The sequence below is a fragment of the Camelus bactrianus genome, chromosome 1, assembly GCF_048773025.1.
Source record: "Camelus bactrianus isolate YW-2024 breed Bactrian camel chromosome 1, ASM4877302v1, whole genome shotgun sequence".
In the NCBI taxonomy this organism is placed as follows: Eukaryota; Metazoa; Chordata; class Mammalia; order Artiodactyla; family Camelidae; genus Camelus; species Camelus bactrianus.
Window position 1 is genome coordinate 83,980,015 of NC_133539.1, and position 12,015 is coordinate 83,992,029.

At 43.8% G+C, this 12,015-nt stretch overlaps 1 protein-coding gene across 5 annotated transcripts in view; it reads left to right on the forward strand.

The window, feature by feature from the left end:
* Nucleotides 1–12,015, forward strand: part of GOLIM4 (golgi integral membrane protein 4) — a 71,786-nt gene that overhangs the window by 55,910 nt on the left and 3,861 nt on the right. For 3 of the 5 annotated variants that reach the window (XM_074368273.1, XM_074368282.1, XM_074368259.1), the window contains 5 exons: nucleotides 1,107–1,417; nucleotides 1,840–1,922; nucleotides 3,739–3,845; nucleotides 6,555–6,722; nucleotides 7,043–7,111. In XM_074368273.1, the coding sequence (XP_074224374.1) occupies nucleotides 1,107–1,417; nucleotides 1,840–1,922; nucleotides 3,739–3,845; nucleotides 6,555–6,722; nucleotides 7,043–7,111 (738 nt within the window). The remainder of the gene's footprint in view (nucleotides 1–1,106; nucleotides 1,418–1,839; nucleotides 1,923–3,738; nucleotides 3,846–6,554; nucleotides 6,723–7,042; nucleotides 7,112–12,015) is intronic. The other 2 variants (XM_074368285.1, XM_074368264.1) reach the window with 1 other exon arrangement.

Consider the following 12,015-nt stretch of genomic DNA (forward strand, 5'->3'; position numbering starts at 1 on the left):
GGTGAGTGTGTTTTACCAGTCTCTGCTCAGGCTCCACCTACTGAGCACTCTCCTCTCACATAAGTACGATTTATGAAAAGCATCCATTATTATTATAAATGATACCTTAAAAGAACTGCAAGCAATACTGAATGCGGTGAGGTACCTTACATAACCTCTAAGGTGATGCATGACAATAGACTACCTGGCCTTTACATGGATGCTGGGCACCTTTTATTTATAGCCCTGAAGCTTTGTTTGGCTTCACACTTTCCACAACTTCAGGCTGCTGGAGGCTTTGGCTGAGCTGGTACGGAGGCCTCTGTAGGTGCACTCTTGTACTATTGCAAACTTAGCATGGAGAAGCCTCTCCCAGTCTTGGATCCTTCATAGCTTTCATGAATGATCATTCCCCACTGGCTTTAACTGCCCTCAGCCATGCACCCTCTTTCCTTTGGTGAGAATTGTACATGCTCATGTTACTTTGGCAGGGGTAGGTGAGAGAATGCAGATTGCTTAATGGAAGCAGAGTTTAAGAATTTCTATATCAGGTTTTCCTTTAATCAGAAGGCCCTGTCTTCTCAACCATTTTTGGTTTCTTTGAAGAGAATTCGGTTCTCTGCTTTTCCAGCCTAATCTAAAATTTGCCCCCTTTTTGGCTGTGCTTAGCCTGAGCACATTGCTAGAGTTAGTCAGCCTTCCTAGGTCTTCAGCTCTTTGTGGAGAGGCCTTCACCTCAGCTTCAGCTCATAAATTGCCCCAGTTAGTCTTGAGGTTAGTAAGTGCCCACTTACGGCAGAGCCTTTTGAATATAAATTTAATTAAGGTTGGAAACTGATTTCTTCTGCTGTGCCCTCTTCCATTTGAGAAGGGAGCACACTGAAAATCTGCCTTAATGCCAGCAAATGGGAGGATCAATTGCTAAAAGAAGCCAAGGGAGATCAGAGAGTCGCGAAGTAGAAGGTCCAGCACTGGGTGGCGGTGGACCTACTGTATGATGACAGTTCACCCTATAGACAGGCAGTGATAAACCAGCCCCGCCTTCTGCGTGTGTGTCCTGAGAAGCAGTGAAGGGAGGCCCGGGGGGCCTCACTGCTCTTGCTCAGCGCCGGCTCACTGTCCCCCAGGTGTATCCTTCTGCCAAGCCGGCTACCAGGTTCCAGTCACCGTATGAGGAGCAGCTGGAACAGCAGAGATTGGCAGCGCGGCGGGCAGAGGAGGCACGGCGGCTGCGGGAGCACCAGGCGGCTCTGCACCAGCAGAGGCTGCAGGGGCACGTGCTTCGGCAGCAGCAGCAGCAGCAGCAGCAGCACCAGCAGCAGCAGCAGCAGCAGCAGCAGCAGCAGCACCACCAGCACCAGCTCCTCGCCGGAGAGGCGGCCCGGCAGAGGCAGGCCGGGCCTGGGGAGGGCCGGCTGCAGCACCCTGAGCAGCCACGGTAGCCTCCCCCTGGGCCTGGGCGGCCCCTCCTCTGGTTCTTATAAGCAGATTAAAAACAGCTTCGTGTATTTGTTGCCCGTGAACTTGAGCGGCTCCTGTCGTTGGGGCAGAACTACCACCTGAATGTTAAATTCCAAATACTTAATTTTCAAAGTAATCAACGTTTTCTTTTGGCTTACAAAATGACAGCTTATGTCTCAAAATAACCTAGCAGGTTGTGTGCTCGCTTTATCGTTTGAAAGGTATTTTATCGTTTTTAAGGTGTCTTTCAAAAGTGTATTGGGAATCTTTAATATTTTATGGCTTTTAAAAAATTATTGAAAAACTTGTCGATAACTGTTTTTAAAGATAAATGACTTACTGTCAAACTGTGCTATTTAAGTTGTGTTGCTGAGTGCATGATGTTTGTTTCCCTTGCAGGCAGCAAGCTCGTTACGATGCTGTGGATAATGATATTGTTCAGGGAGCAGAGGACCAGGGCGTCCAGGAAGAGGAAGGAGGTGGTGAGGCTTCTTAGATGATTAATGTTTAAATAAAACTGCTTGGCAATATATAATATCAACTCAGAGTTATATGCACGTCTACATACAGGTTTCCTCTGCTACCTGAAAGTAAAACACTCCTGTGAAACCTTTCATAAGCAGGAATGGTGTAAAGGGAAGAAGTAATTACCTTAGCAAGCGTCTTGCTAACAGATATGCAGAATAAATCAAGATAGAGCCCGGGTGCTCATAGGCACAGTTCAAAGCTCTGGGGGCGCGAAGCTGAGATGCTGAGTGTGGGTCCCAGGGAAGGAGCGGGGGGTTCCACTCTTGCTGCTCTGCTCTGGGTGTGCGCTGCCTCTGTAAAGGCTTTCGCTCGCAGAACAAACTCTGAACACTATTTTTGCTTTTCACTTTTTTTTCATAGAATCACAAATCCTCTTCTGATTTCTTTTGGTTCACCAAAACAAGTACTAGTGTAAGTCTTTCATAAAAGCAGAGTGGCATAAAACGAACTTTCAGAAAGTGAGGAATACCTGTACATACAAAGATTTGAGTACCATGTATCTTTTGTTGTTGTTGTTACGTTTTTCTTAATCCTCCCAAACAGCACGTTGGTAGCCCAAATCACACAAGATAACCTGTTTCCTCTCTAATGTTTTAGAGTAGAGAGGAAATAGTAGATTAAGCTTTTTGAATACTAAACACTTACTTCTGACCCATTGTCATAGGACTGTTATGCTTTGGGAAATTTCTACATCTTCTTACCTTGGAGGTGTTTAGATTATTGCCTTGAAAGTTTTTCAAATTAAGTCAACAGTAGCTTTCGTTTATGGTGCACATCTAGTATGTCATTTATCAAATACTGCTTGCTGTGATAATAGAAGTAAACAGGAACCGTCTCTCTGGCAGCGCTGACACTTAGACATGTATCCTTTCCTAAAGCAGCTGAAGGAAGGTGATTACCCAAACTCCCTCTGTAGCCGTTCTGGTATTTTACAGCCCTTGTAGTCAGAAATTGTTTTCCTTATGTCCCCCCATGCAGCACTTAAAGCTTTTTTGTCCCATTATCAGTAAGACTAGAGAACGATTTGTTCTCTATTTAATGGATCCCTTGGTGCACTTGAAACCTGATGGTAAGTTACCTGCATCTTTATTTTCCACAGACTAAATACTCGCCATATATTTAAACTTTTCTCTTATATCTGACTGGAAAAGTTATTTGTTCTTCTTTTTGTGTGCTTTTATCTAAGTTCTCTTTATTGAAATATTTTTTCAAAAACTAGCAAGTAAACGTGTGTGTGAGTATAGATGTGCGACGTTCGTGGTGTCATCATCGCTGCCACCGCAGAGAGGTCGAGATGGGCTGAATTTGTGTTTGAGCTCCACAGATGGGGTTGTTCTCTCTGTCATTTCCTGAAGTAGCATCAGTTTCTTCTTTTGGTGCCTTGCCATTTTCTCTGACATTACTAAAGAATTAGTTGATCATTTTAGTGATGTCCAGTTGACTGGGCTTTATTTTATTGAGAAAGTTTTGATTGTTGTTTTTTGCATAATGGGGGAAAAATTGCAGCTTCTGTTATAAACAGAAGTTTATAAATGGAAGTTAGAGAGTTAGAATGGTGTCACTTACTCACACGATTTCTGTAGACACGCAGCCTGGAAAAAGGACGTGACTTTTCCAAAAAAGCTAAAGCCTTACATTGAGCTAACTGAGCTAGAGAGGTGAGTGGATGAACTGGTCTGTAGGAGAGCCTACTGGTGGCTCTCCTTAGCTTTGAAAGGGAAGAATCCTGCCTGGTTCATTTGGACTGATATGAGGCCTTTGATTTGCTAGCCTATGAGAGAGACAACCAGCACCAAGACGAGGCAGAAGACCCAGAGAATGGACATGAGCTTCAAGAACAAGGGCCCCCCGAAGCTGACCCAGAATCCGAGGCAGATGTAAGTATCCTCTCTTCCGTTCATGACACTTGGGAACTCACAAGGTGGAAAGGGAACGTGAAAGTTTGCCTGACACCGTACGCCAGGCTCCAGGTCTGTCTGTTACTTCATCCGCACAGAAGGAAGGTGACTTGCAGAGCTCTATGATAGGAGCAGTGTAGTTAACTGTAAACTTTGGGGTGGGGTGGACTGTGATGAAAATAGGTTAAAGGTTACTCTGGGAAAACATCCAAGGAGTTTCCCTCTGGGGACTTTTGGATTAATAAAATTAAAACGGAAAAGCAAAAAGAGGCATTGAAATATGTAGTAATTCTGAAAGATGGGGAAAAAAAAAAAAAAAGCAAGTGTGAGATTTGGAACGAGAACCAGAGAAAGGAGTTAACCGTTATGCAGCATGGTGAGCGGTCTGTAAGTGGGTGTCATGTGATTCTCTGTAATCTCCCAGCAGTCCAGTGACTATTTTAATAAATATATGGATAAGAATGTATTGTTTGAGAAATGAAGAAGAATGATGCTGCGGAAAAATTAGAATATTAGTAGGTAGAGATATAATAACCCAAAATGTTCTTTGTTTTTATCCAAAAAAGACCAGGCCTCCCAGTTCGGTTGGGTGATCTAGGGCCTAGGCCTTTCCTACAAGTCAGTGTGTCCTTGTGCTTATGTATAGATGATTTTTACAACTTACTAGCTTGCTTGTCATCTTGTGCTAGTAAATCAACCATCACGTTGATAAAATTCAGTCTGTGCTATCCTGTGGGCCAGGTTTATGTTGATCCAGTGGACCAGTAGGAGGATCTGTATTGTTCCTTGATAAGCATTGAGAGAGTCTTCCTGAGAGCTGCTTGAAGCCACCTGGATGGAAACAGCTGTTTGACGGAACTTGCATGGAGAGGTGGCAGACACATTTGTCTACCAGCCCAAGTCAGCGTTTCTGAAAGTGTGTTCCAGGGAACCCTAGCCCTGAAATATTTTCAAGAAGGAGCAAGAGCTTTAGATAACAGGGGAGTGCAAGAGAGCCAGAGGATGTAAAGACAAGAAGGAGAGGGTTCATAAGAGAGCAAGACAGCCAGTATGTAAAAGCCTGAGAGTGTCCTGAGAGCAATGGAGGGGATAGGGACAGGGAGAATGGTCCAGTCACTGATGTTTGGGACATGCTATGTGCTTCGACTGGCCACCTGACTCTATGATCCTTTATTCTCCTCTCTTCAGCCAACTTGTTCAAGATAACACATTGGGAAACGTTGGCCTTTCTACTGAAATTACTAGCCTGCTTGTCCCTATTTTTTGTCTTACCTATTTTATTTATTAATTTTTAAATTAAAAAAAGTTTTTTGTCCAGCCTTACTGAGATTTTATTGATTATCTATTTTATTTGAATGGAACAACTGTGCTTGTTAAGACTTTTTTTTTAAAACTTGGTTAGAGTTGGAGCCAGTGTGTACATTTTTATGAACTTTTGCCAAAGACATTTGGTACTTTTTTTCCTCAAGAAAATGTAACACATTTTTTTCTATATTTCCACACAATGTATTGACAATGCACAAAAAGAAATCCATGTGACAAGAGATTGTGGAGTAATTGGAGTCTAGCGTGAAGATGATGATTTGTCACTCGCGATATTCCCAAGAAAAGTGTCATTTTGCTCTTGGATGGAGTACGTAGCCGGGGGCGTGCGGATGGCACGTCAGCTGCGACTGCAGTGAGCTCTGGCACACGTTCAGGGCTCTGAAGTGAACTGAAGTAGAATCTGGCTGTCTGGAGAACACTGACAGACTGCACGTTACTCTGAGGCCCCACCAGCTCTGGGAAGCTTTGCTGCCTCAGTTGAGTGTCCTGTTGATGAGCCAGCAAAGCTCCTGCAAGCGTCACCGTTCCTGTCCAGCTCAGGCTCCAAAATCTAAGTCTTTGTGAGGACATGTATTATTTTGAAAGGTGCTTTGGGAGCATAAGTGGCAAAATCGAGATAATTCGAGAGTTGGTATTATGAAGGGCATTCATTGAACACAATAGCTGAGAACTACTTGGGGGGGTGGGACGGGCCAGGGAGGGATTTTTCAAAATAGATTGCTAAAGGTTGGGTTAGCTCAGTCCCTTTTCTCCCGTCTCTTGTCAGTGCAACATCTCTCAGCCTCACAGTGTTTATAAAGAAATGTACTCCACACTAGAAAGTGATCATCCCTTTTTAAATTAGCTCTTCTCTTGTCTCCTCGCAGGCCCTCTTCTCGGGGCCTTTCTGGTGTGGGCTTCCTCTCTCAAATGCTTTTCACCCACTTACATTGACAGCTGACTCACAAAGGATAACTAGTCTGTAAAAATCAACATGCCAGGGAGAGAAGTCAGTTTGCCTGTCTAAATCTCTTGTTTTAATGACTTCCCCTACTTGGTCCTTTGGCTTTTATTAACTGTTTTTCTTGTTGTCCACTTACACTCATACTACTTGTGATATTAGAGTTCTGAGAACTGTTTTGGAATCGCTTGCAGGAAAGAAGTGCTGTTTGAACTTCATTCTGATTCATCAGCCTCTGACAAATGCAGCCGGGGTTTTATCTTTAGACAGTGGGATGGGTACTTGTGAGTCTTAGCAAGGATAGATCTGAACACTCTAGTGAAGGACAATTTCATTTTCTGCCAGTCTGTGGCCTTTCAAATGAAATTAAACTTGATCCTGGATTTTCAAGTGGTGGTTTGCTTTTCATTACAATTTTACAGAGGGCAGCTGTAGAGGATATAAACCCAGCAGACGACCCTAATAACCAAGGCGAGGATGAATTCGAGGAAGCCGGGCAAGTGAGGGAAGAAAATTTGCCAGATGAAAATGAAGAACAAAAGCAGAGTCATCAAAAGCAAGAGAATGCAGAGGTGGAGGAGCATTTGGTGGTAAGCGATGCCACAAAGGAGGAGGATTCTAACCCAGATATTTCAATAAATGCCTGGTTTACATAAACAGTCAGTCACAACCTGTATGGACAGGAGGTTTGCTTCTGGTTGGTTTTTAGTCCATCGTGTGAAAGGACATGCCCACACTCAGAGAGGGAAATGGGATCCTGGGCTTTGTGTTGTGGGAATGATCATTCATCTCCCAGCCACTGATGCTGTGAAAGTGTGCTTGTCATGGGCCTGCCTGTCCTTTGTTCCAGATAACAGGAAAAGGCATCTCCAACGTCCAGTAACCTGAGCCTCCCCTTTTGTTTCAACAGATGGCAGGAAATCCAGACCAGCAGGAGGACAACGTGGATGAGCAGTACCAGGAAGAGGGGGAAGAGGAGGTAGGAAGGTGGGGTGCAGGAGCCTCACACTCGCAGGAAACAAATTTTGCAGCGTGGGCTTTGAGAGGCTTTGTGTAAAAATGTTCAGAAAGCCCTGGGCTGGATAAGAAATGGTGGTTTCCAGGGGAAATGGACCATGGCAATGAAAAGATAACAAAACGGGGAGATAGAATCCCCCTCTCTGGTTTTCCCTAGAAATGTTTAATTAAGAAGACATTCGGCTTCCTGCAATGGCAGACTTGGGCTTATGTGATCTTTGCAGGAATATTTTCTCCTCCCTTCCCCTCATAAGAAAAGAAGAACAGAGGAGACACAACACCCTCGAGACACTTAAAAAAGTTTACTGCCTCTACTTTTAGACTCTTCCCTCCTAAGAATTTAGTGTCTTAATTAAATTTAACAAACAAAAGAAAAGGAAAAATACACAAGGAGCACAGCTGAAGAAAATGCATTTGGGTGGAATTCCTTAACGTTTCATCTTAGTTTGCTTTCTGTTGTAATCTCCTGGCATGCTACTGTTACCTAGGTTAACAGGGCATCTGCCATGGCGCCACATTCGTATAATTGATGGATGGAGGCTGCTGCCATGGCTGGTCAGTCACAGCACTCTGCCGCGTGGACCGCTGAAGCTCAGTTCTCAGGAATGTGATATGGGTGATGCCAAGGCCCCACGTACGGTCTCTCGACCAGTCGGTGGTCGAGCAAATTATTAAAGCGCTGGTCTAGAGGCGCCTCTCAGCCAGAAAGCACGTGCCTCTGCGCTCACAGGCACAGTTCCCTGGGCTAGGTCTGCTGTCTCCTTTGTATTGCATTCGCCAGCTTTGCAGAGCTAATGCTAAAATTAGTGCTTTTATCAGGAGAACAGAAAAGGATGTCTTCTTTACAGCCACTGGCAACACACACCTCTAGTGACATGCACTCTACCTGGCCTGATCTTTTTCTCTCTCTTTTCTCATCCTGCTGTTCATCCCTATCAAGACCTCAAGCCCCGTCATCAGAAGAGACTGTTAGAGAAACCAGCAGCCTTGAGTATTAAGATGTTTGGCAAGAAAAAGATATTTATCTGGACTTCTCCTGTTAACAGGATGTCTAGACTAATACTGCTTTGTTTCATTATGTTAGATACCAGGAATCTTTGAGGGATGAAAAGAGAAGGGGTTCACCTTGGTTTCTTTTTAAAAATTCAGAAGGGTCAACATAAAATTTTAATCAGTATTTACTGATTACTTTTTTACATCTATATTCTATCAGTTAAAAGTGGAGAGAGCAATCCTGTGATCCAAGAGGATCACGGATAGAAAGAAAATAAGGCAGAGAGGAGGAGGAGGGAAGGGGGATGGTGAAAGGCAGAGGCTGGTGCCAAGCCTGCTGGGCAGCCGCTCCCCGGGCCACTGCCGCTCCTCCCTCCGGTGGGCTGATTGACCAGAGCCATCTCTTCTCCCTGCGCCTGGCCCCTCGTTCCCTGCCCAGAGCTCCCGGCTCTGGCGCCTCTGTCCCACTTTCTAACCCTGTCACAGAGGCTCCAGGTCACTGCACCCTCTCATGAGCTCCCAGCGGAAGCCCATGTCTTCCTCCCTGGGTGACTTTCCCCTCTGCCCCCCGAGGGTCCCTGGTTCCCTGTGTTTTATTTTTCTGGTAGTTCCTAAGATGATTAGTTACTGGATTTCCTACCTCTTTCCATGGTTCTCAGTTCTTCTCTTGAGGGAGAAGAGTTTCCAAATACCAGTCAAGGACTAGAAATAGAGACGCAGTTCTCAGCAGACTTCCACAAAATGAGAGAAGGAAGGAGGGGTGCAGTGTGTGAGAATACATAGTGTGCTGTTCGTAAGTGCTGTGTGTGTGAGACAGCATCTGTGGGGCGCTCTGAAAACCCTAAAGTGCTGTGTGATGTGCATCGATCTTATCTCCCTGCAGCCTGAGTCTCTCAGGTGCCTCAGCTGACCACAGCAGGGTAAGGCTTATTGCTGCCTTCCATAGATTCCCCTCCCTTCCAGCCCACGGTCAACCTGACTTCTGTCACATTTCCCCCCAGGGAGAAACTGCATCTTGCCAGGGTTCTGCCTGTTTGGAGGTACAGCCCATCAGACTCCTGACTTGAACTCTGAGAGTAGAGGACCCAGAGCAAATGTGATTTTAGGAAATTTGCACTACCCCTGTCTTCTCTTAGTGCAACAGCCCTATCCTTCTAAGACCTAAAAATGATGGCTGTTAACAGGCATCCATTGTTGATTATTTGGGATTTTTTAGAATGAAAGACATTCACATGGTGAATCCTCATGTTGCTTCCTTTCCAGATTTATCTCTTTATGAGCAAACCAGACAAATTATGACCAAAAAGTGCTATGTGTGCTTTCAAATTATTTAAATGTTTTAAAATATACAGAGATTAAACAACTGCTTGAAAAACCCAAATGCTCAGCTTCCCCAGTGTAACTGAAAACAGATTGATCTGAAACTTAGGAAAGAGCAGGTACGAGGTTATCTGGCTACCATCAGTGGTAGGCCAGCCTGTGAACCACCACATCAGGAAGCTGTCCACATGGCAGAAGCTCTCCCGCTGAACATTACCCGGCAAGCAGGGATGTCCATCACAATAGTGGGCATTGCTGAAGGCCTTTCTTTGTCTCATCCCATCCACCTCTTTGGATCTCAGCATTCCTGACTACTTAAGGTGCAACCTTCTGAGAAAGGCACGCATACATACAGGGACTGGGTAGCTAGCCAAAGCCCATTTCAGACTCAGGAGACCTGTTTTATTGTTTTGTTTAGACTATTTATTAAACTTTGCCACTTCACATAGGGAACTATTTCTAAAATACCTAAAACATTAGGTTTCAGTAATGAGTAATGAGGAGTGGTGTTGGGAAATCTTTAACAAACTGTCTGCGTCAGCTTTAGCAGGACACTAAAGAGGGTCAAGTGTAGGAGACATAATTGGCATGCCTACATTGTAAAAGAGTAACATCTGGCTTCTGGTTCTTAGTCTAAGCATATTTTAAAATGGGAAACTCCGTATCATTTTGTTCTATTTCAGTAATGCCTTTAAGATGAGTTTGAATTACTTTTGCTCCAAACATGAATATATTACTAGAGTAGTAAAAGTATATCTATAAAGTTGAAAAATCACAAAATTTTCATTTGTACAATCCCTAAACTAAGAAGTAACTTAAATTAGTGGTTCCACCACAGAATATATTGACAACTGGTAAACAACCTAAATTTTCTACAGTTGATCCCAAGAGAAGAGGAAAAAAGAACTCACGAAAGGGTGCTTATCTCTCTAGCCACATTCTTAACCCAGCATTCATGGTCATTCAAGCTAGTGGCTCTCAGGATTTGCTGTGGCTAAGAATTACCTTGGAAAGTGTGTAAAAAAGTGCAGATTCCTGAATCAGACCTCACCCTTGGAGATTTCCATCTTCCATGTGATGGGGCTCGGAGTCAGAGTTCTCTCCAAGCCCCTTAGCTGATGCTGATGCTCCAGGGACATGCTGTTTAGAGAAGCAGTCCTGCGACAGGCCTGCAGGTGGACTTCGAGGAGTCTGAAACTTCTCTGCAGACTGATGTGTATCTGTGCCCATTTGCTAAAGGCTTTCTCACTGAAGTCTTAAAAGGGTCCATGATTCCCCCTACCACACAAACATACACAGAAAATTAAAAATCACTGATCTTTATCTAAACTTTTTATTTCACAGATAAGAAATTTGAGCTTCAGAGAGGTTAGCTAAATTTTCAAAGGTAACACAGCTTGTTATTGTTAGAACCATGTTAGACACACCCAGGTCTAATTTTAAAAGCCATCATGATTCCGTATACCTGGCACTGTAAGTAAATAGTTGATACGGGCAAGTTTTTCTTTATATAAGTTTGTGAATACAGAAGGAATGAGGGAATTTGAAGGTCACCAGTTGATTTAGGAGCAGTCATCAGTGGATATTACCAGACGAATGCAGGTCAGGGAATTTTACCATGGAGAGATCAGGCTGTAATATTGGAGCTCACTGACCAACCTTAGCCTCACTAAAACTGGGACAGACATTATATGCCTCCTGATGTGATGAAAATGTGAAATCTACATCACCTCTGAAAAACCCTTGCTTTGCAAATTGAATCTGAATTCACTCATACATTTAAGCTAACTTCCTTTTATCAGAAATGTGGAGGCTACAGAAATGAGTTAAGAAGCAAATAAATCCAGAACGCAGGAAATTTTACTGGACAACAAGTCAATATAGCATTAAGGAAAAAAGAGGGGAGTGGAACTGGTGTTAAATTTGGCCTTTGTCTGGATCATGATTAGAAGAAACCAACTACAAGTAGATGTTTTTTAGAAGAAACCAACTACAAGTGGATGTTTTTAAGACAATTAGGAAAGTGTAAGCGTGGACTAGACAGTAGATGATACCATGGAATTATTTATCAGACATGATAATGACATTATGGTTATATAAGAAAACCCCATTGTTTTAGAGATATTTACTGAGATGAGTAGGGGGGAAATTACATGACATGCAGACTTTTTAAGAATAATTCATCAAAAACTAAAGAAAAGTGATAGGTGAGGCAAGTGTGGCAACATCGAGATAACTTTGGAACCCTGGTGATGGCGATAAGAAGTTTATTGAGTTATTGTCTTTGTATGTCCTTGAAAATTGTCATAGTAAACATAAATGACCTTGTTGTGTGTACATCCTGGAGAGTTGTGGGGCCAGGGCTGTAATCCAGGTCTGTCTGACTCCATCGTTTCTGTTAGGGGCTGGCAGACTACAAGCCCAGGCCTGTTTTGTACGTGAAGCCTTACTGGAGCCCAAGCCGTGCCTTTTTGTAAACGTTGTCTGAGGCCGCCTCTGCACTGCAACGGTGGAGTTGGGTAGTTGCTCCAGAGACCTTACAGCCAAGAAAGC